General features: G+C 47.2%; 1 protein-coding gene across 1 annotated transcript in view; it reads right to left on the bottom strand.

Annotated features, from left to right (window-relative positions):
* Nucleotides 1–16,388: 16,388 nt before the first annotated feature.
* The window catches only part of LOC115126401 (cGMP-dependent 3',5'-cyclic phosphodiesterase-like), a 233,582-nt gene continuing 227,423 nt past the window's right edge, over nt 16,389–22,547 (bottom strand). Inside the window, exons 24-30 of the mRNA XM_065027226.1 lie at nt 21,046–21,093; nt 20,882–20,956; nt 19,479–19,578; nt 19,034–19,146; nt 18,546–18,584; nt 18,330–18,436; nt 16,389–17,634 (exon numbers count right to left, since the gene is read on the bottom strand). Of these exons, the coding sequence (XP_064883298.1) occupies nt 17,400–17,634; nt 18,330–18,436; nt 18,546–18,584; nt 19,034–19,146; nt 19,479–19,578; nt 20,882–20,956; nt 21,046–21,093 (717 nt within the window). The 3' untranslated portion in view covers nt 16,389–17,399. The remainder of the gene's footprint in view (nt 17,635–18,329; nt 18,437–18,545; nt 18,585–19,033; nt 19,147–19,478; nt 19,579–20,881; nt 20,957–21,045; nt 21,094–22,547) is intronic.

Raw genomic sequence — 22,547 nt, 5'->3', positions numbered from 1 at the left:
CCCGGACGACGTCCTATGGGACTCCCAATCACGGCCGGTTGTGATACAGCCCGGAATCGAACCTGGGTCTGTAGTGATGCCTCTAGCACTGCGATGTAGTTCCTTAGACCACTTCTCCCCCACTCGGGAGGCCACTTTTAGATTTGCCACCTAGGATTGTTCAAATGAAACGAGTTCAATGTGTCATAAATAATTCTCCAAAGTCATAATGACACAGCCATATTCAAATGTGAGTTAGGTCTTAAGATAATTCCTCTGGCTTATCCGTGTACAACGCTACGGATAATACATACTTTACCACAGCCATTGTTGCATAGAATTAAAATGAGTAGAACGGACATTCCCACCCGAAACATTGACTTGTATTTAAAATATACCTTCTCGGTATTTATCTTAACCTCATGTACTAGGTTTCAATAGAAACACCTTTAAATAGATAAATGAACCATTAACCAGTACAGCCATCTCAAGACAATACTGAGCCACCTAACCGTAACACCAACCCTATAGGATGACAGGCTAGAGTTAGTGCAGTTAGCCTAGCGTTAGCATATACAGTTAAAACAAGAAAATACAACTCTGTCATATATAACACTTGGCTGGGGAGATGTCAGGGCCCAGACAATATAAAAGGAGTAGAAAATAAACAAAAATATTACCTCAGAGGAGCTATAAATAAATAAATTCAAACCAGAATATTACCTTGTGCCATTTTCTCTTATGTTACTCTATGGGCTAGCCATGCTTAGCTGCAAACCCAGTCATCTCTATGTCAAGATCGCTAACAGTTTGCACTCGATCAATTTACACATTAAACTTTACCACTTCAACATAAAAGGTAAGTATCACTCAGATAATCATTTTGACTCTAACATGTTCTATAGATAATGTGCTTGTGTACGCCACATACCTGTTTAAGAGAACAACAGAAAAAAGAGAGAAGGAGAAAGGTTAGAGTTTTCACAGGCGTCTTCTTCAACTGTTGTTGAGGGGACAGAGATGCAAACCATTGTGCTCCTGCACCCCCTGCTGGTGGCAAACAGGTATAAACAATTCCCAATGGAAATCCTAGGAGCACTCAGCCCAAATAGTGGATTACAACCATATACATACATTTGATTACAACAATGTCTAAACCATGTTTTATAAAAAATAATGTGATTCATTAACCTTATGGGCTCATAACCACAACTATAGTGTATGAAAATAAACATTCATACTTAGATGTCTGTGAATTTTCAAAACTTGCACATCACAAATTATAAATGCGCAATAGTGTACGCTATATCAATCAAATCTCAAAATGAAATGGCAACATCTACAGTACAGTAGATAAAGATATGACAAAGTAGTCATAAGGTTGCTTAACACTATGCAATTAGAAAATAATTTATCCCTTCATGTGAGATTTCTGTATTGTTTTTAAATATATGCCATCTCCTCGTCCTAATCCATTGCTCTGTCTGCAGCAGTAGCCATCATCTACACATCTACGCAAACATCTTCATCAGTCTGGTGAGAGACACAGAGAGGTGAGATTTCTGTATTGTTTTTAAATATATGCCATCTCCTCGTCCTAATCCATTGCTCTGTCTGCAGCAGTAGCCATCATCTATACATCTACGCAAACATCGTCATCAGTCTCGTCCTAATCCATTTCTCTGTCTGCAGCAGTAGCTATCATCTACGCAAACATTGTCATCAGTCTGGTGAGAGAGACAGAGAGGTTTTGCACTTCTCAAAGTGCAGACTGGATGAGATGAATAAATTACAACAATTCTGGCTTATATTAGGTTGATTTAGCAGTATGAAGTCCAGTTTAATATGCAGTATATGAATAGTGTAGTTTGGTTTTTCAGTGGCTCTGCGTTCCCTTTCTGGTTCTCAACCCAGCATCCTTGGAGGTCATGCTCACAGCCTTTTTCAACCAATCACAGTAGGCTCCCTGGACGGGCGAACTGAAGTTGGAAGATGCTAGAAAATGGATAGATGCGCTGTCACATTTGCGCGTGTGTGTGTGGGTATATCAATGTGGAGGGAAAAAACATGAGGAATTTAGGTAGAGTTAAGTAGTTAGGTTAAGTATTTAGAGTTAAGTAGTTAGGTTAAGTGTATGGTTTGCTTTGGTAGATGTTGGTTGTTCAGATTAAGAGTTCTAATCTTTCACGCCACCAGATACTGTATTCTGGAACCTCCACCAGATACTGTATTCTAGAACCTCCACCTCCACCAGATACTGTATTCTAGAACCTCCATTAGGGGTGCTCCACCAGATACTGTATTCTAGAACCTCCATTAGGGGTGCTCCACCAGATACTGTATTCTAGAACCTCCATTAGGGGTGCTCCACCAGATACTGTATTCTGGAACCTCCATTAGGGGTGCTCCACCAGATACTGTATTCTAGAACCTCCATTAGGGGTGCTCCACCAGATACTGTATTCTAGAACCTCCATTAGGGGTGCTCCACCAGATACTGTATTCTGGAACCTCCACTAGTGGTGCTCATGAGTAAACGTGGGTCCTGAAAGATGGCCTCAAATGTGCACATGAGCAAAATACATTATTTCATTAACTTTTGTTATTGACCAAATACTTATTTTCCACCATAATTTGCAAATAAATTCATTAAAAATCCTACAATGTGATTTTCTGGATTTCTTTTCAAATTTTGTCTGTCATAGTTGAAGTGTACCTATGATGAAAATTACAGGCTTCTCTCATCTTTTTAAGTGGGAGAACTTGCACAATTGGTGGCTGACTAAATACTTTTTTGCCCCACTGTATGTCAATTTTTGATAGATAATTCTTCGGGTTGTTGTTTGTTTAGCCTGTTCCAATTTTCCCAGAAGTGGTTAGATTATATTTACATTTACATTTAAGTCATTTGTTCTTACAAATTTTAAGACATCCAGTGGAACAGCCACTTTACAATAGTGCATCTAAATCTTTTTGAGAAGGATTATATGGATTCTTCAATTACATTGAGGTGATTTCTGACGTGCTGTTCCATCTTTTTCCGTAGTGTATTTCTGTATTGTTTTAGTGATTCACTCTAGTGAAGGCGTAGACTCTGTGTTTTTGGTTGGACAGGTTTCTACATTTCTTTCTTAGGTTTTTGCATTCTTCTTCAAACTATTTTTCATTGTTGTTAATTTTCTTAAGTTGTCTGCATGAAATGTTTAGATTTGATAGGGAAGTTAAAAGGTCAAAAATACTGTTTAGATTTTCACCTTCACTTTTACAGTGAAATGTTTTGTCAAGGACTTTGTCTAATAGAGATTGAATTTGTTTTGGCCTAATTGTGTTTTGGTAGGTTTCTACACTACTTTCCTTCCATCTATAGTATTTCTTAACATTGTGCAGTTTGATGCCTCATGATTGATTATTGCTCTGTTCAAGTAGAACTGTGATTTTTACAGTGATCTGATAGGGGTGTCAGTAGGCTGACTGTGAACGCTCTGAGAGACTGAGGTCAGTGATAAAGTAGTCTACAGTACTACTGCCAAGAGATGAGTTATATGTGTATCTACCATAGAAGTCCCCTCGAAGCCTACCATTGACTATGTACAGACCCAGCGTGTGACAGAGCTGCAGGAGTTGTGACTATTTCTGTTGGTTATGTTGTCGTAGTTGTGTCTAGGGGGGCATATGGGGGAGGGAATGCTGTCACCTCCAGGTAGGTGTTTGTCCCCTTGTGTGCTGAGGGTGTCAGGTTCTTGTCCAGTTCTGGTATTTAGGTCTCCACAGACTAGTACATGTCTCTGGGCCTGGAAATGGTTGATTTTAAAAAATTCATTTATTTTGATTTCACCTTTATTTAACCAGGTAGGCTAGTTGAGAACACCTTTATTTAACCAGGTAGGCTAGTTGAGAACACCTTTAGTTAACCAGGTAGGCTAGTTGGGAACACCTTTATTTAACCAGGTAGGCTAGTTGACAACAAGTTCTCATTTACAACTGCGACCTGGCCAAGATAAAGCAAAGCAGTGTGACACATTCAACAACACAGAGTTACACATGGAATAAACAAACATACAATCAATAATACAGTAGAAAAATCGATATACCACATGTGCAAATGAGGTAGGATAAGAGAGGTAAAGGCAATACCTACAATAATGATCTCCCCTCTAGGATGGAGAAGCTGTCATTGTTAAAGTAAGGGGATTCTATTAGGGGTTTATAGGTAGCACACGTGAGGACATTTTTCTCTGTTGAGATCATTTCTTTAGTAATTTCTAGCCTGATGTAAAAATGTTCCTGTTTTGACTAATGTAATAAAGTGGGTTAGGTCTCCTCTATAACACATTAGCATACCCCCTGAGTCTCTCCTCTTTTTCACACCTGGTAGTTTGGTGGATGGGAATACCAGCTCTCTGTAACCTAGAGGGCAACCAGTGATTCTGTCTCCTCTATACCAGGTTTCTTGTAGGATGACAATGTCTGTATTTCCAATTTCTTTGATGAAGTCTGGGTTCCTGCTCTTTGGGCTAAAGGCAGATGACCTCAGACCTTGTATATTCCAGGATGATATAGTAAAAGCTTTGTGTTCCATCATGTCTAGTGTTGTTTTTGTGTGGTTTAGACCCTGGCCACCACAGTAGCTGTATCACAGTAGCTGTGAGCAGAGCATGTTGAGCATCTGATACATACCTCTTAGGTCGCAGGATGGGGCTTGGGGGGGGTACATTATTGGGGGTTGGGCCTGTTGCTCTGCTCACGTTCTGGGCATACAGTATGTGCAGCTGTTATGTTGAGGTCCTTGCTGCAGGGGCAGGTGGCAAGGGGGGGGGGGGTAAGAAAGGGTGGCAAGGGGGGTTAGGGTGGCCAGGAAATGCACGGTCCCGGGAAATGTTTGTTTGAGGTGGTCTCAGCTGGGTGGTGTGTGGCTGGTAAAACTATGGTCTGGGTGTACAGTAAGTCCTCTTGGCGTTGGTTCTCTCAGTGCAGGTCCTTCAAGAGGGTGTCTCACTGGTCTGGGCGGGGCTTCTGTTGCTCTGTGTGAGGTGCTGGGGCTGCGGTTGAGGTTGACGTCCTTCAGGGTCCTGAAAAAAGTTGGGATTGCTGCCTTGTAGAGGTGGACCTGGTTGTAAAGGCTGCTCAAGTCCAGGGTGGAGTGGTGGGTCAGGTAGACATTAGGTTTTGAGGCACAGTCATGTGAAATGCTTGCATTCACCCACTGTATGGTAGCAAGGTGAATATCTTCTCTGGTAGCAAGGTGGAGATGACCACTTGTGCATTGGGGAAAGTGGAAGAAGCTTTTTCAATCACTCCCTTTGCCACCCTTTCCTGCTGGGCCCTCAGGTCATTTGTGCCGGTGTGAATTATGATGTGGCTGGGGGACCCTAGTCTGTCCTCTGACAACAGCTCCAGGGCATGCCTACTGTTTGTCCTCTGACAACAGCTCCAGGGCATGCCTACTGTTTGTCTTCTGACAACAGCTCCAGGGCATGCCTACTTCTGACAACAGCTCCAGGGCATGCCTACTGTTTGTCCTCTGACAACAGCTCCAGGGCATGCCTACTGTTTGTCCTCTGACAACAGCTCCAGGGCATGCCTACTGTTTGTCCTCTGACAACAGCTCCAGGGCATGCCTACTGTTTGTCCTCTGACAACAGCTCCAGGGCATGCCTACTGTTTGTCCTCTGACAACAGCTACAGGGCATGCCTACTGTTTGTCCTCTGACAACAGCTCCAGGGCATGCCTACTGTTTGTCCTCTGACAACAGCTACAGGGCATGCCTACTGTTTGTCCTCTGACAACAGCTACAGGGCATGCCTACTGTTTGTCCTCTGACAACAGCTCCAGGGCATGCCTACTGTTTGTCCTCTGACAACAGCTCCAGGGCATGCCTACTGTTTGTCCTCTGACAACAGCTCCAGGGCATGCCTACTGTTTGTCCTCTGACAACAGCTCCAGGGCATGCCTACTGTTTGTCCTCTGACAACAGCTCCAGGGCATGCCTACTGTTTGTCCTCTGACAACAGCTCCAGGGCATGCCACTGTTTGTCCTCTGACAACAGCTCCAGGGCATGCCTACTGTTTGTCCTCTGACAACAGCTCCAGGGCATGCCTACTGTTTGTCCTCTGACAACAGCTCCAGGGCATGCCTACTGTTTGTCCTCTGACAACAGCTACAGGGCATGCCTACTGTTTGTCCTCTGACAACAGCTACAGGGCATGCCTACTGTTTGTCCTCTGACAACAGCTCCAGGGCATGCCTACTGTTTGTCCTCTGACAACAGCTCCAGGGCATGCCTACTGTTTGTCCTCTGACAACAGCTACAGGGCATGCCTACTGTTTGTCCTCTGACAACAGCTACAGGGCATGCCCTCTGTTTGTCCTCTGACAACAGCTACAGGGCATGCCTACTGTTTGTCCTCTGACAACAGCTACAGGGCATGACCTCTGTTTGTCCTCTGACAACAGCTACAGGGCATGACCTCTGTTTGTCCTCTGACAACAGCTACAGGGCATGACCTCTGTTTGTCCTCTGACAACAGCTACAGGGCATGACCTCTGTTTGTCCTCTGACAACAGCTACAGGGCATGACCTCTGTTTGTCCTCTGACAACAGCTACAGGGCATGGTCTGTGTTAATACAGCACCATGCCAGGGGATGGTCTGTGTTAATATAGCATCATGCCAGGGGATGGTCTGGTTAATATAGCACCATGCCAGGGGATGGTCTGGTTAATACAGCACCATGCCAGGGGATGGTCTGTGTTAATACAGCACCATGCCAGGGGATGGTCTGTGTTAATATAGCATCATGCCAGGGGATGGTCTGGTTAATATAGCACCATGCCAGGGGATGGTCTGGTTAATATAGCACCATGCCAGGGGATGGTCTGGTTAATACAGCACCATGCCAGGGGATGGTCTGTGTTAATACAGCACCATGCCAGGGGATGGTCTGGTTAATATAGCACCATGCCAGGGGATGGTCTGTGTTAATACAGCACCATGCCAGGGGATGGTCTGGTTAATACAGCATCATGCCAGGGGATGGTCTGTGTTAATACAGCACCATGCCAGGGGATGGTCTGGTTAATACAGCACCATGCCAGGGGATGGTCTGGTTAATATAGCTCCATGCCAGGGGATGGTCTGGTTAATACAGCACCATGCCAGGGGATGGTCTGTGTTAATATAGCACCATGCCAGGGGATGGTCTGGTTAATATAGCACCATGCCAGGGGATGGTCTGTGTTAATATAGCTCCATGCCAGGGGATGGTCTGGTTAATATAGCTCCATGCCAGGGGATGGTCTGTGTTAATACAGCACCATGCCAGGGGATGGTCTGGTTAATACAGCACCATGCCAGGGGATGGTCTGGTTAATATAGCACCATGCCAGGGGATGGTCTGTGTTAATACAGCACCATGCCAGGGGATGGTCTGTGTTAATACAGCACCATGCCAGGGGATGGTCTGTGTGGACAATTAAGTTACTTAAGTTCCCTTCTTTGTAGCAGCAAATAGTGTCTCTGGATTGTCCTTTATGAGCTGTTTTGTACTTGTTCCTTGCAGTGTTATTGTGAATATCCATGGGGTACTGTATTGTAATGACCTCTGGACAGGGATCAGCCTAATTGGGGCTTTAAAGGCCTCTGCATTTGGGATTAGGGGGCTGTGAAACTCTCCTGCCATTGTTGGGCTCAAGTGTGTGTGTGTGTTTGTGTTGGGAAGAGAAAGGAAAGGAAAGGGGGTACCTAGTCAGTTGTACAACTGAATGCCTTCAACTGAAATGTGTCTTCCACATTTAACCCTCTGAATCAGAGAGGTGAGGGGGGGCTGCCTTAATCAACAACCACGTCTTCAGTTTAACTGCCCGGGGAACAGTGGGTTAACTGCCCGGGGAACAGTGGGTTAACTGCCCGGGGGACAGTGGGTTAACTGCCCGGGGGACAGTGGGTTAACTGCCCGGGGAACAGTGGGTTAACTGCCCGGGGAACAGTGGGTTAACTGCCCGGGGGACAGTGGGTTAACTGCCCGGGGGACAGTGGGTTAACTGCCCGGGGACAGTGGGTTAACTGCCCGGGGACAGTGGGTTAACTGCCCGGGGGACAGTGGGTTAACTGCCCAGGGGACAGTGGGTTAACTGCCCTGGGAACAGTGGGTTAACTGCCCGGGGACAGTGGGTTAACTGCCCGGGGGACAGTGGGTTAACTGCCCGGGGACAGTGGGTTAACTGCCCGGGAACAGTGGGTTAACTGCCCGGGGACAGTGGGTTAACTGCCCGGGAACAGTGGGTTAACTGCCCGGGAACAGTGGGTTAACTGCCCGGGAACAGTGGGTTAACTGCCCGGGAACAGTGGGTTAACTGCCCGGGAACAGTGGGTTAACTGCCCGGGAACAGTGGGTTAACTGCCCGGGAACAGTGGGTTAACTGCCCGGGGGTTAACTGCCCGGGGACAGTGGGTTAACTGCCCGGGGGACAGTGGGTTAACTGCCCGGGGACAGTGGGTTAACTGCCCGGGGGACAGTGGGTTAACTGCCCGGGGAACAGTGGGTTAACTGCCCGGGGAACAGTGGGTTAACTGCCCGGGGGACAGTGGGTTAACTGCCCGGGGGACAGTGGGTTAACTGCCTTGCTCAGGGGCAGAACGACATATTTCTTCTTACCTTGCCAGCTCATGGATTCGTTGGTGTGCTAGTGTAAGTGTGTGTTAGTGTGTAGTCAATACTGTATGATGGTGTGGAACATGAATTTGAGCAGGCAACAGCTCTCCTTTAACCAAATTTATTCAAAAAAAAAAGTCATATTTGTGTTCTTTTTCCAGAAGGGTCTACCTGCCCTCTATCCATATAGCATTTAGAGACACACAGACCAACACTGGTCTACACCTACAATAAAAACAAAATACTTCCTCAACTTCAGTCTTGCTTCAGTTGTCAGAATTAGAATCATCTTTAATGTTGACGTATCATTTTGGTTTTTCTCCCCTTCAGTTTGATCTGTAGCCCTACAACTTATGGGGTCTTCAATGACACAATGGAAATGAGAGAATAGGATGATTCAACTACAACCACAGCGAATAACATGACATTATTAAAATAGTCCTCATCGTAATAATTACATAGAATCAAGTAATACTTCATAAACTGTTATTTACAGCATTTATATATAGCCTATGATATTACATCACAGGTAAGAATCCTGCTCTTCCGTGAAGACGGGGATTGGCACATGAAGGAGCTCTGACTCGCCGACACGAAAACGCTAACGTATAAAACAAAGTTATGAGAGACAACTGTCAGAAGTAATAATTTAAGGTCAGACTGAATCTACATCAGAGTTTCTGCATCATCATCAACACACATGAAGAAGGCAGATCTGGAATGGTAGGGAGGAAAACAACAATAACAACAACAGGGGAAAAGAGGAAGTTAATCTGTGTTCATCAGGGGTCAGAGTTCACAGGTATACAGCACTAGAGCAAGGCTTCAGATCGCCAGCCTACCTGAATGTCATTTGAAGAGTTAAAATCTGTACAACAACATGATGTCAAAGTCAGGGAAGTCAGACAAACAGACATCCTGAGGGCAAATCATCTACGGAATATATTAACCTATATGCAGTCCCACTCATACCCCACTCACCTAACACATATATTAACCTATATGCAGTCCCACTCATACCCCACTCACCTAACACACATATTAACCTATATGCAGTCCCACTCATACCCCACTCACCTAACACATATTAACCTATATGCAGTCCCACTCATACCCCACTCACCTAACACATATTAACTTATATGCAGTCCCACTCATACCCCACTCACCTAACACATATTAACCTATATGCAGTCCCACTCATACCCCACTCACCTAACACATATGAACCTATATGCAGTCCCACTCATACCCCACTCACCTAACACATATGAACCTATATGCAGTCCCACTCATACCCCACTCACCTAACACATATTAACCTATATGCAGTCCCACTCATACCCCACTCACCTAACACACATATTAACCTATATGCAGTCCCACTCATACCCCACTCACCTAACACATATTAACCTATATGCAGTCCCACTCATACCCCACTCACCTAACACATATTAACCTATATGCAGTCCCACTCATACCCCACTCACCTAACACATATATTAACCTGTATGCAGTCCCACTCATACCCCACTCACCTAACACATATTAACCTATATGCAGTCCCACTCATACCCCACTCACCTAACACATATATTAACCTGTATGCAGTCCCACTCATACCCCACTCACCTAACACATATTAACCTATATGCAGTCCCACTCATACCCCACTCACCTAACACATATATTAACCTGTATGCAGTCCCACTCATACCCCACTCACCTAACACATATTAACCTATATGCAGTCCCACTCATACCCCACTCACCTAACACATATTAACCTATATGCAGTCCCACTCATACCCCACTCACCTAACACACATATTAACCTATATGCAGTCCCACTCATACCCCACTCACCTAACACATATTAACTTATATGCAGTCCCACTCATACCCCACTCACCTAACACATATGAACCTATATGCAGTCCCACTCATACCCCACTCACCTAACACATATTAACCTATATGCAGTCCCACTCATACCCCACTCACCTAACACATATTAACTTATATGCAGTCCCACTCATACCCCACTCACCTAACACATATTAACCTATATGCAGTCCCACTCATACCCCACTCACCTAACACATATGAACCTATATGCAGTCCCACTCATACCCCACTCACCTAACACATATGAACCTATATGCAGTCCCACTCATACCCCACTCACCTAACACATATTAACTTATATGCAGTCCCACTCATACCCCACTCACCTAACACACATATTAACCTATATGCAGTCCCACTCATACCCCACTCACCTAACACATATATTAACCTGTATGCAGTCCCACTCATACCCCACTCACCTAACACATATTAACCTATATGCAGTCCCACTCATACCCCACTCACCTAACACATATATTAACCTGTATGCAGTCCCACTCATACCCCACTCACCTAACACATATTAACCTATATGCAGTCCCACTCATACCCCACTCACCTAACACATATATTAACCTGTACGCCCCAGGCGCCAAACCAAACCAGTTCATTCATCTAACGAATAAATTCATATGCATGCCCTCTTAAGAAATATATTCACATGTATGGCCTTAATTCTTCCACATATACAGTATGTAAGCCCTGACAAACACAAATGACGTGCTGAGGGTGAGTTGTTGCTCCGGCTTCACTGAGCAGTAGTTACACACATTAGTTTAACATTTGGGTGACTGATTGATTGGAGTTGTGTTAAACTTGTGAGACAGTGAACTCTCTCTCTCTCTCTCACACACCCACAAACACTGTCCAGCTGTAAGTCTGTTCCTCAACACACTGGAGATACTGTATGGTCTGTGTCTATCTATGGTCCAACATTAGAAGCTCAGAGAAAGGCAGCATAGATGCACGATAAGGCAGATCCGTACAACACACACTCGCAATACACGCACGCACGCGCGCACGCACGCACATACACACACACACACGCGCAATGACACTGGATCATTTAAAGGGCTTCACTTGCACTCTATAACGTGTTTCATTGGGATTTTATAGTAAAGAGTGAGAGAGAGAAACAAAAAATAGGAATCTGGAGAATCGACTCCGTTAGTGGCTCTTGTTGTAAAGGTTTTATTGGCGGTGGTTGTTGGTGGTGGTGGCTGTTGGTGGTGGTGGCTGTTGGTGGTGGTGGCTGTTGGTGGTGGTGGTTGTTGGTGGTGGTGGTTGTGGTGGTGGTTGTTGGTTGTGGTGGTGGTTGTTGGTTGTGGTGGTGGTTGTTGGTGGTGGTGGTTGTTGGTGGTGGTGGCTGTTGGTGGTGGTGGCTGTTGGTGGTGGTGGTTGTTGGTGGTGGTGGTGGTTGGTGGTGGTGGTGGTTGGTGGTGGTGGCTGTTGGTGGCTGTTGGTGGTGGTGGTTGTTGGTTGTGGTGGTTGTTGGTTGTTGGTTGTGGTGGTGATGGTTGTTGGTGGTTGTGGTGGCGGTTGTTGGTGGTGGTGGTGGTTGTTGGTTGTTGTTGGTTGTGGGTGGTGGTGGTTGTGGGTGGTGGTGGTTGTTGGTTGTGGGTGGTGTTGGTTGTGGGTGGTGTTGGTTGTGGGTGGTGGTGGTTGTTGGTTGTGGTTGGTTGTGGGTGGTGGTGGTTATTGGTTGTGGGTGGTGGTGGTTGTGGGTGGTGGTGGTTGTTGGTTGTGGTGGTGGTTGTTGGTTGTGGTGGTGGTGGTTGTTGGTTGTGGGTGGTGGTGGTTGTGGGTTGTGGTGGTTGTTGGTTGTGGTGGTGATGGTTAGGTGGTGGTGGTGGTGGTGGTTGGTGGTGGTGGTGGTTGTTGGTTGTGGGTGGTGGTGGTGGTGATGGTTAGTTGGTGGTGTTGGTGGTGGTGGTGGTTGTTGGTTGTGGGTGGTGGTTGTTGGTTGTGGGTGGTGGTGGTTGTTGTTGGTGGTGGTTGTTGGTGGTTTTTTGTTGGTGGTTGGTTGTTGGTTGTTGGTGGTGGTTGGTTGTTGTTGGTGGTGGTTGGTTGTTGGTTGTTGGTGGTGGTTGGTTGTTGTTGGTGGTGGTGGTTGGTTGTTGGTGGTGGTGGTTGGTTGTTGTTGGTGGTGGTGGTTGGTTGTTGGTGGTGGTGGTGGTTGGTTGTTGGTGGTGGTTGGTTGTTGTTGGTGGTGGTGGTTGGTTGGTTGTTGGTGGTGGTGGTTGGTGGTTGGTTGTTGGTGGGGTTGTTGGTTGTTGGTGGTTGGTTGTTGGTGGTGGTGGTGGTGGTTGGTTGTTGTTGGTGGTGGTGGTGGTTGTTGGTGGTGGCTGTTGCTGGTGTTTGTGGTTGGTGGTGGTGGTAATTGGTTGTTGGTGGTGGTTGGTGGTTGGTTGTTGGTTGTTGGTGGTTGGTTGTTGGTGGTGGTTGGTTGGTTGTTGTTGGTGGTGGTTGGTGGTTGGTTGTGGTGGTGGTTGGTTGTTGTTGGTGGTGGTTGGTTGTTGGTGGTGGTGGTGGTTGGTTGTTGGTGGTGGTTGGTTGTTGTTGGTGGTGGTGGTTGGTTGGTTGTTGGTGGTGGTGGTTGGTGGTTGGTTGTTGGTGGGTTGTTGGTTGTTGGTGGTTGGTTGTTGGTGGTGGTGGTGGTTGGTTGTTGTTGGTGGTGGTGGTGGTTGGTTGTTGTTGGTGGTGGTGGTGGTTGTTGGTGGTGGCTGTTGCTGGTGTTTGTGGTTGGTGGTGGTGGTAATTGGTTGTTGGTGGTGGTTGGTGGTGGTGATTGTTGGTGGTGGTGATTGTTGTGGTTGTTGGTGGTCGTGATTGTTGTTGGTGGTTGGTGATTGTTTGTGGTTCGTGGTTCGTGGTGGTGATTGTTGGTGGTGGGTGGTTGTTGTTGGTGGTGGTTGGTTGGTTGTTGGTGGTTGGTTGGTGGTTGGTTGTTGGTGGTTGGTTGGTTGTTGGTGGTGGTTAGTTGTTGGTGTTGGTGGTTGGTGGTGGTTGGTTGTTGGTTGTTGGTGGTGGTGGTTGGTTGTTGGTGGTGGTGGTTGGTTGTTGTTGGTTGGTTGTTGGTGGTGGTGGTGGTGGTTGGTTGTTGGTGGTTGGTTGTTGTTGGTGGTTGGTTGTTGGTGGGTTGTTGGTTGTTGGTTGTTGTTGGTGGTGGTGGTTGGTTGTTGGTGGTGGTGGTTGTTGTTGGTGGTGGTTGGTTGTTGGTGGTGGTGGTGGTTGATGGTGGTTGTTGGTGGTGGCTGTTGCTGGTGTTTGTGGTTGGTGGTGGTGGTAATTGGTTGTTGGTGGTGGTTGGTGGTGGTGATTGTTGGTGGTGGTGATTGTTGTGGTTGTTGGTGGTCGTGATTGTTGTTGTTGGTTGTTGGTGGTTGGTGATTGTTTGTGGTTGGTGGTTCGTGGTGGTGATTGTTGGTGGTGGGTCGTTGTTGTGGTTGTTGTTGGTGGGTGTTGTTGGTGGTGGTGGGTGGCGGTTGTTGTTGGTGGTGGTGGTGGGTGGTGGTGGTTGTTGGTGGTGGTTGTTGGTGGTGGTTGTTGGTTGTGGTTGTTGGTTGTGGTTGTTGGTTGTTGTTGTTGGTGGTGGTGTTGTTGGTGGTTGGTGTGTGGTGGTGGTGGATGATGGTGGTGGTGGATGTTGTTGGTGGTGGATGTTGTTGGTGGTGGTGGTTGTTGTTGGTGGTGATGGTTGGTTGGTGGTGGTTGGTTGTTGGTGGATGTGGTGTTTGTTGGTGGTGGTTGTTGTTCTTTGGTGGTGGTTGGTAGGTGGTGGTGGTGGTGGTTGTTGTTAGTGGTGGGTTGTGGTGGGTTGTGGTGGTGATGTTGGTTGTTGGTGGTGGTGTTTGTTGTTGATGGTGGTTGTTGTTGTTGGTGGTGGTGGTTGTTGGTAGGTGGTGTTGGTTGTTGGTAGGTGGTGGGTTGTGGTTGTGGTGGTGGTTGTTGGTGGTGGGTTGTGGTGGTGGTGTTGGTGGTGGTGGTGGTTGTTGTTGGTGGTGGTTGGTGTTGGTGGTGGTTGTTGGTGGTGGTGGTGGTTGTTGGTGGTGGTTGTTGGTGGTGGTGGTGGTTGTTGGTTGTAGTGGTGGTGGTGTTGGTTGGTGGTGGTGGTGGTTGTTGTTGTTGGTGGTGTTGGTTGTTGGTGGTGGTGGTGGTGGTTGTTGGTTGTAGTGGTGGTGGTGTTGGTTGTTGGTGGTGGTGGTTGTTGTTGGTGGTGGTGTTGGTTGTTGGTGGTGGTGGTGGTTGTTGGTTGTAGTGGTGTTTGTTGTTGGTGGTGGTGGTGGTGGGTGGTTGTTGGTGGTGGTGGGTGGTGGTGGTGGTGGTTGTTGTTGGTGGTGGTGTTGGTTGTTGTTGGTGGTGGTGGTGGTGGTTGTTGGTTGTAGTGGTGTTGTTTGTTGGTGGTGGTGGTGTTGGTTGTTGTTGGTGGTGGTGGTGGTGGTTGTTGGTTGTAGTGGTGTTGGTTGTTGGTGGTGGTGGTTGTTGGTGGTGGTTGTTGGTGGTGGTGGTGGGTGGTGGTGGTGGTTGTTGTTGGTGGTGGTGTTGGTTGTTGTTGGTGGTGGTGGTGGTGGTTGTTGGTTGTAGTGGTGTTGGTTGTTGGTGGTGGTTGTTGGTGGTGGTGGTTGTTGGTGGTGGTTGTTGGTTGTAGTGGTGGTGGTATTGGTTGTTGGTGGTGGTTGTTGGTTGTAGTGGTGGTGGTTGTTGGTTGTAGTGGTGGTGGTTGTTGGTTGTAGTGGTGGTGGTTGTTGGTTGTAGTGGTGGTGGTTGTTGGTTGTAGTGGTGGTGGTTGTTGGTTGTAGTGGTGGTGGTGGTTGTTGGTTGTAGTGGTGGTGGTGGTTGTTGGTTGTAGTGGTGGTGGTGTTGGTTGGTGGTGGTGGTTGTTGCTGTTGTTGGTGGTGGTGGTTGTTGTTGGTTGTAGTGGTGGTGGTTGTTGGTTGTAGTGGTGGTGGTTGTTGGTTGTAGTGGTGGTGGTGGTGGTGGTGGTGGTGGTTGTTGGTGGTGGTGGTGGTGGTGGTTGTTGGTTGTAGTGGTGGTGGTGTTGGTTGTTGGTGGTGGTTGTTGGTGGTGGTGGTGGTGGTGGTTGTTGGTTGTAGTGGTGTTGGTTGTTGGTGGTGGTGGTTGTTGGTGGTGGTTGTTGGTGGTGGTGGTGGTGGTGGGTGGTGGTGGTGGTTGTTGGTGGTGGTTGTTGGTGGGTTGTGGTGGTGTTGGTTGTTGGTGGTGGTGGTGGTTGTTGTTGGTGGTGGTGGTGGTTGTTGTTGGTGGTGGTGGTGGTTGTTGTTGGTGGTGGTTGTTGGTTGTAGTGGTGGTGGTGTTGGTTGTTGGTGGTGGTGGTGGTTGTTGGTTGTAGTGGTGGTGGTTGTTGGTTGTAGTGGTGGTGGTGTTGGGTGGTGGTTGTTGGTGGTTGTTGTTGTTGTTGGTGGTGGTGGGTGGTGGTTGTTGTTGGTTGTAGTGGTGGTGGTTGTTGGTTGTAGTGGTGGTGGTGGTTGTTGGTGATGGTGGTGGTGGTGGTTGTTGGTGATGGTGGTGGTGGTGGTTGTTGGTGGTGGTGGTTGTTGGTTGTAGTGGTGGTGGTTGTTGGTTGTAGTGGTGGTGGTTGTTGGTGTTGGTGCTGGTGGTGGTTGTTGGTGGTGGTGGTTGTTGGTTGTAGTGGTGGTTGGTGGTTGTTGGTGGTGGTGGTGGTTGTTGGTTGTAGTGGTGGTGGTTGTTGGTTGTAGTAGTGGTTGTTGGTTGTAGTGGTGGTGGTGTTGGTTGGTGGTGGGTGGTTGTTGGTGGTGGTGGTTGGTGGTTGTTGTTGTTGGTGGTGGTGGTGGGTGGTGGTTGTTTTTGGTGGTTGTTGTTATTGGTGGTGGTGTGTGTGTGATTTTAGCTAATGAGGATGGCACTGACCAGTGATCATTGACTGTCAAACTGTCCTCATCTCCAAAAGATGGAACTTACACTCACATTACCTGACACACTGCAGATACAGTTACCTCAATAACCACCGGGCATCAAATGGCCATGAATGAGCTCTATATATAATAACAAATACAATAATTGGCAAACTAGAGACTTACATGATGCCTAAGAAATGAGAAATAAATTCAATGCTGGCTGAGATAAAGGGAGAAACGCACGTGGTGTAGGCTACATACAGCATACATAAGCAGTCGTATGAGTGACATAGCAGCTGATCAGGGTTTGTGTGGGCTGGTGGGAAGGATTCTGATGATCTTAAATCAACATAAACCAACAGATTCCTTAACTGTCCTTCGTTCTACACAGCTTTCTGTTAACTAAGAAAGGTATGTGTTATTACATGGGTATTGACCTGTTAGGTGTCTGGGAGCCTGTGTGTAAAACAGAAACTCAGAACAATATGAACGGTGACCTTCGTTATGAAAATGATCATTTCCAGAGTCAACACGACTCTCTGCTTTCCTCACAGGAGTTCAGTCACATTTAACATCTACAGGAATCGTCTGAATTGACTAGTCAGAATCAACTCCTGTCAAATGATTCATCTGAATTGACTAGTCAGAATCAACTCCTGTCAAATGATTAATCTGAATTGACTAGTCAGAATCAACTCCTGTCAAATGATTCATCTGAATTGACTAGTCAGAATCAACTCCTGTCAAATGATTCATCTGAATTGACTAGTCAGAATCAACTCCTGTCAAATGATTCATCTGAATTGTCCCTCCTGAGTTCACTCCGTCTTGCTCAGCCTCAGAGATTGACAGCTGTCAATCAAATGTCAAACTGTCTCAAAGTCTCGCCCTCTCTGCCTGAGGACATAAAAAGGAAATTGTTTCCTTATGTTTCTATTGGCCTAGAGATACCACTGGCTCCCTTCCCATTGGTTGGTGTGTTCACTGGCCCCTCCCCCCAACCACATCATCCAGGCAACCGTTGAGGCAGTGGCTGTCATCTCCCAGCGCACCCTGGGATTGCAGCAGCTCATACTCTTCATCCAGGAAGTCGAGGCTATTGTTGCTAGGCAACCCACGGACGGTGAACTTATGGGAGACTTTTGTCCACTGCACTCGATTGGTCGCTACACGCTCATACAGCTCTGATGCCCCTGGTAACAGCTCTGACAGCAGCCTATCAGGGGACAGGGGTGGGGGACACAACATTAGGTGGTGCAAGTGCTGTGGGTCAGTAGTGATAAACGCTGTGTTGTGATTTGTTCAGTAGTGATAAACGCTGTGTTGTGATTTGTTCAGTAGTGATAAACGCTGTGTTGTGATTTGTTCAGTAGTGATAAACGCTGTGTTGTGATTTGTTCAGTAGTGATAAACGCTGTGTTGTGATTTGTTCAGTAGTGATAAACGCTGTGTTGTGATTTGTTCAGTAGTGATAAACGCTGTATTGTGATTTGTTCAGTAGTGATAAACGCTGTGTTGTGATTTGTTCAGTAGTGATAAACGCTGTGTTGTGATTTGTTCAGTAGTGATAAACGCTGTGTTGTGATTTGTTCAGTAGTGATAAACGCTGTATTGTGATTTGTTCAGTAGTGATAAACGCTGTGTTGTGATTTGTTCAGTAGTGATAAACGCTGTGTTGTGATTTGTTCAGTAGTGATAAACGCTGTGTTGTGATTTGTTCAGTAGTGATAAACGCTGTATTGTGATTTGTTCAGTAGTGATAAACGCTGTGTTGTGATTTGTTCAGTAGTGATAAACGCTGTGTTGTGATTTGTTCAGTAGTGATAAACGCTGTGTTGTGATTTGTTCAGTAGTGATAAACGCTGTGTTGTGATTTGTTCAGTAGTGATAAACGCTCTGATTAACTCTTACTTGTAGATGGGCATGGCGATGTGTTCCATGAAGCTGATCTGTAGCTCTGGGATGTAGGCCTTCTCTCTGTCCATCATCTCACTGGGACGATTCCCCATCGCCTTCTCCTGCACACACAAGTAAGTTACACACATCAGATACACCCCCACACCCACCTCCCAACACACACACACACACACACATATACAGTGCAGTAATAAAGTGCAGCACACATACCAGATCCCCCTGGGAGAAGAACTCTTTATAGATCAGCTCCTGAATACACAGAGGAGAGAAAGAGATTTAGGGTCAAAGGTTAACTAGGGTCTGAGGTTAGAGTTGGGGTTAATGTTAGGGTTGAACCGGGATGTGGACATGAAGCTAGGGTTAGGGTTGTGGTTGAGGCGAGAGTTATGGTTAGCATTAGCTTTAGGGTTGAGTCTAGGTTTAGCGTTAGCTTTAAGGTTGAAGGTTAGCATTAACTTTAGAGTTGAGGCTAGGGTTAGCATTAGCTTTAGGTTTGAGGCTAAGTTTAGCATTAGCTTTAGGATTGAGGCTACAGTTAGCATTTGCTTTAGGATGGAGGCTAGGGTTAGCATTAGCTTTAGTGTTGAGGCTAGGGTTAGCATTAGGGTTGAGGGTTAGCATTAGCTTTAGGATGGAGGTTAGGGTTAGCATTAGCTTTAGGGTTGAGTCTAGGGTTAGTAGACTTTAGGGTTCCTCACAGCGATCTTGCGGGTGGTCTTCCAGCCCTTGGTCTGGTCCGACAGGTCACATGAGGTCATCAGCAGGCACAGCAGCAGAGAACGGTGGGTCTGATTCCTGGGGTTGTAGCCAGCTAGCACACACACACACATATACAAACAGAAAGGGAGAGAGAATGAAATACTATTATACTCACAAATACACACACGCAAACCCACCCACGCACACGCACACGCACACACACCCACACCCACGCACACACAACCACGCACACACACAAACCCCACACACACACACACCCACGCGCACACACCCACGCACACACACCCACGCGCACACACCCACGCACACACAACCACGCACACACACAAACCCACACACACACCCACGCACACACCCACACGCACACACACCCACGCACGCACACCCACACACGCACACACACACACCCACACACTGCCTTACCGTCAGCCATCCTTTGCAGGTCGGGGAAGATGCGGAGGTGGTGAGCCAGGTCAGTGGCCAGGATAATATCCCTCATCAGGTCCAACATCCTCTGGTAGTCCTGACAACCACACACACACAACATATAACACTCCTGGGTGTCCTGTTAACACACAACAGTCCTGGGTACGAGCCGTAAGAGTCCTGGGTACGAGCGGTAACGGTCCTGGGTAACAGTCCTGGGACGAGCGGTAAGGGTCCTGGGTACGAGCAGTAACGGTCCTGGGTACGAGCCGTAACGGTCCTGGGTAACAGTCCTGGGTACGAGCGGTAAGAGTCCTGGGTAAGGGTCCTGGGTACGAGCCGTAACGGTCCTGGGTACGAGCCGTAACGGTCCTGGGTACGAGCCGTAACGGTCCTGGGTAACAGTCCTGGGTACGAGCGGTAACGGTCCTGGGTACGAGCGGTAACGGTCCTGGGTACGAGCGGTAACGGTCCTGGGTACGAGCGGTAACGGTCCTGGGTACGAGCGGTAACGGTCCTGGGTACGAGCGGTAACATTCCTGGGTGTCCTCACTGTAAAGGGGTTACGGTGAATTTGACAGTATCTCACAGGCAGCTCAGTGGAAAGTAAAATTCTATATTTCATATTACAGTAATACAAACTGTAAAATAAATACGGTATTAAAGCAAGTACTGTGTAATGAAGTGAATGCTGCCGCAATCAGAGTGAATGAATGTGACGAAATTCATTGTATTTCACAGTATTGTACTGTAATTATAAGGGAAATGGTGCAAGCAGGTTGGCTGACAGGTAAAGTGTTTACACGTGACAGTATACTAAATGAATATTTGGTGTTTTATATCACTTGCACTTCTAAAAGGCCTTAACAAAGGCTTCCAAACTGGCAGACCAAAAGGACATGGTAAAACAGCCATTTAACATTCGAGACTTACTGCCACTACAATCTGTCCCCGATACAGTGTAAATTGATGCGTTAATAAGCAACAACAATACCATCCGCCAACTAGTGGTCAAAATGTTTTTTTTTGGTGCTCCAAAGATTCGGTACGGTAGTGTATTCTGTAGGATAGAATTACAATAGCACTCGAAATACAGCAATTATTTCCCTGCCAACACAACATTTTCCCACAATGCAGCATAATTTACAGTATGCTGCAGTAAACATTTTCAGAGTATTTTACTGTTGATTATACCCGGAATTAACATTAATTTTCCATTACAGTGCTGTTAACACACACACACACACACACACACACACACACACACACACACACACACACACACACACACACACACACACACACACACACACACACACACACACACACCCTATAAAAGTCCTGGGTGTCCTGGGTCAGGAGACAATCAGTGTGGGATCCCAGACTGGAGAGAAACAAACCTTTCTGGAGAACTTGTCGAAGATGTTGCAGCCGTGGGTGTTCAGAATGGCTATGGCTTGGGCAAAGTGGTGTCGCTGTGGAAACAAACACCGGTGGGGTAGGAGGTTGAAGGCTGGCCACTAGGTGTCACTATAATCCCATAGATGTGTGTGTGTCTACTTACCTCCATCACAGAGCCCTCTGAGCTGTAGAGGGCAGCCAGGACAGATTGCTGTAGAGGAAGAAGACAGAACACGTTGTTCCATAGATAGACCTGCTCTCTATGCTGCTGTTATAACTGAAGTGTACTACCCTTGTCTAACCACAGTCTTTCCCTGAGTTTTCCTACAGTGTGTTTGACCGGTGCTATCCCTGTGTGTGTGTGTTTGAGGGGTGCTATCCCTGCGTGTGTGTGTGTGTGTGTGTGTGTTTGAGGGGTGCTATCCCTGCGTGTGTGGGTGTTTGAGGGGTGCTATACCTGTGTGTGTGTTTGACCGGTGCTATACCTGCGTGTGTGTTTGACCGGTGCTATCCCTGTGTGTGTGTGTTTGACTGGTGCTATCCCTGTGTGTGTGTTTGACCGGTGCTATCCCTGCGTGTGTGTGTTTGACTGGTGCTATCCCTGTGTGTGTGTTTGACTGGTGCTATCCCTGTGTGTGTGTTTGACCGGTGCTATCCCTGCGTGTGTGTGTTTGACTGGTGCTATCCCTGTGTGTGTGTGTTTGACCGGTGCTATACCTGCGTGTGTGTGTGTTTGACTGGTGCTATCCCTGCGTGTGGTGTGTTTGACCGGTGCTATACCTGCGTGTGTGTGTGTTTGACTGGTGCTATACCTGCGTGTGTGTGTGTTTGACTGGTGCTATACCTGCGTGTGTGTGTGTTTGACTGGTGCTATCCCTGCATGTGGTGTGTTTGACCGGTGCTATACCTGCGTGTGTGTTTGAGGGGTGCTATACCTGTGTGTGTGTGTGTGTGTTTGAGGGGTGCTATACCTGTGTGTGTGTTTGAGGGGTGCTATACCTGCGTGTGTGTTTGAGGGGTGCTATACCTGTGTGTTTGTTTGAGGGGTGCTATACCTGTGTGTGTGTTTGAGGGGTGCTATCCCTGTGTGTGTGTGTGTGTGTGTGTGTGTGTGTGTTTGAGGGGTGCTATACCTGTGTGTGTGTTTGAGGGGTGCTATACCTGTGTTTGTGTGTGTGTGTTTGAGGGGTGCTATACCTGCGTGTGTGTTTGAGGGGTGCTATACCTGCGTGTGTGTTTGAGGGGTGCTATACCTGCGTGTGTGTTTGAGGGGTGCTATACCTGCGTGTGTGTTTGAGGGGTGCTATACCTGTGTGTGTGTTTGAGGGGTGCTATACCTGTGTGTGTGTTTGAGGGGTGCTATACCTGCGTGTGTGTTTGAGGGGTGCTATACCTGTGTGTGTGTTTGAGGGGTGCTATACCTGTGTTTGTGTGTGTGTGTTTGAGGGGTGCTATACCTGCGTGTGTGTTTGAGGGGTGCTATACCTGTGTGTGTGTTTGAGGGGTGCTATACCTGCGTGTGTGTTTGAGGGGTGCTATACCTGCGTGTGTGTTTGAGGGGTGCTATACCTGTGTGTGTGTTTGACCGGTGCTATCCCTGTGTGTGTGTTTGACCGGTGCTATCCCTGCGTGTGTGTGTTTGACTGGTGCTATCCCTGCGTGTGT

This window comes from Oncorhynchus nerka, linkage group LG14 (genome assembly GCF_034236695.1).
Source record: "Oncorhynchus nerka isolate Pitt River linkage group LG14, Oner_Uvic_2.0, whole genome shotgun sequence".
NCBI classification, from domain to species: Eukaryota; Metazoa; Chordata; class Actinopteri; order Salmoniformes; family Salmonidae; genus Oncorhynchus; species Oncorhynchus nerka.
This window is presented reverse-complemented; position numbering and strand designations above follow the sequence as displayed.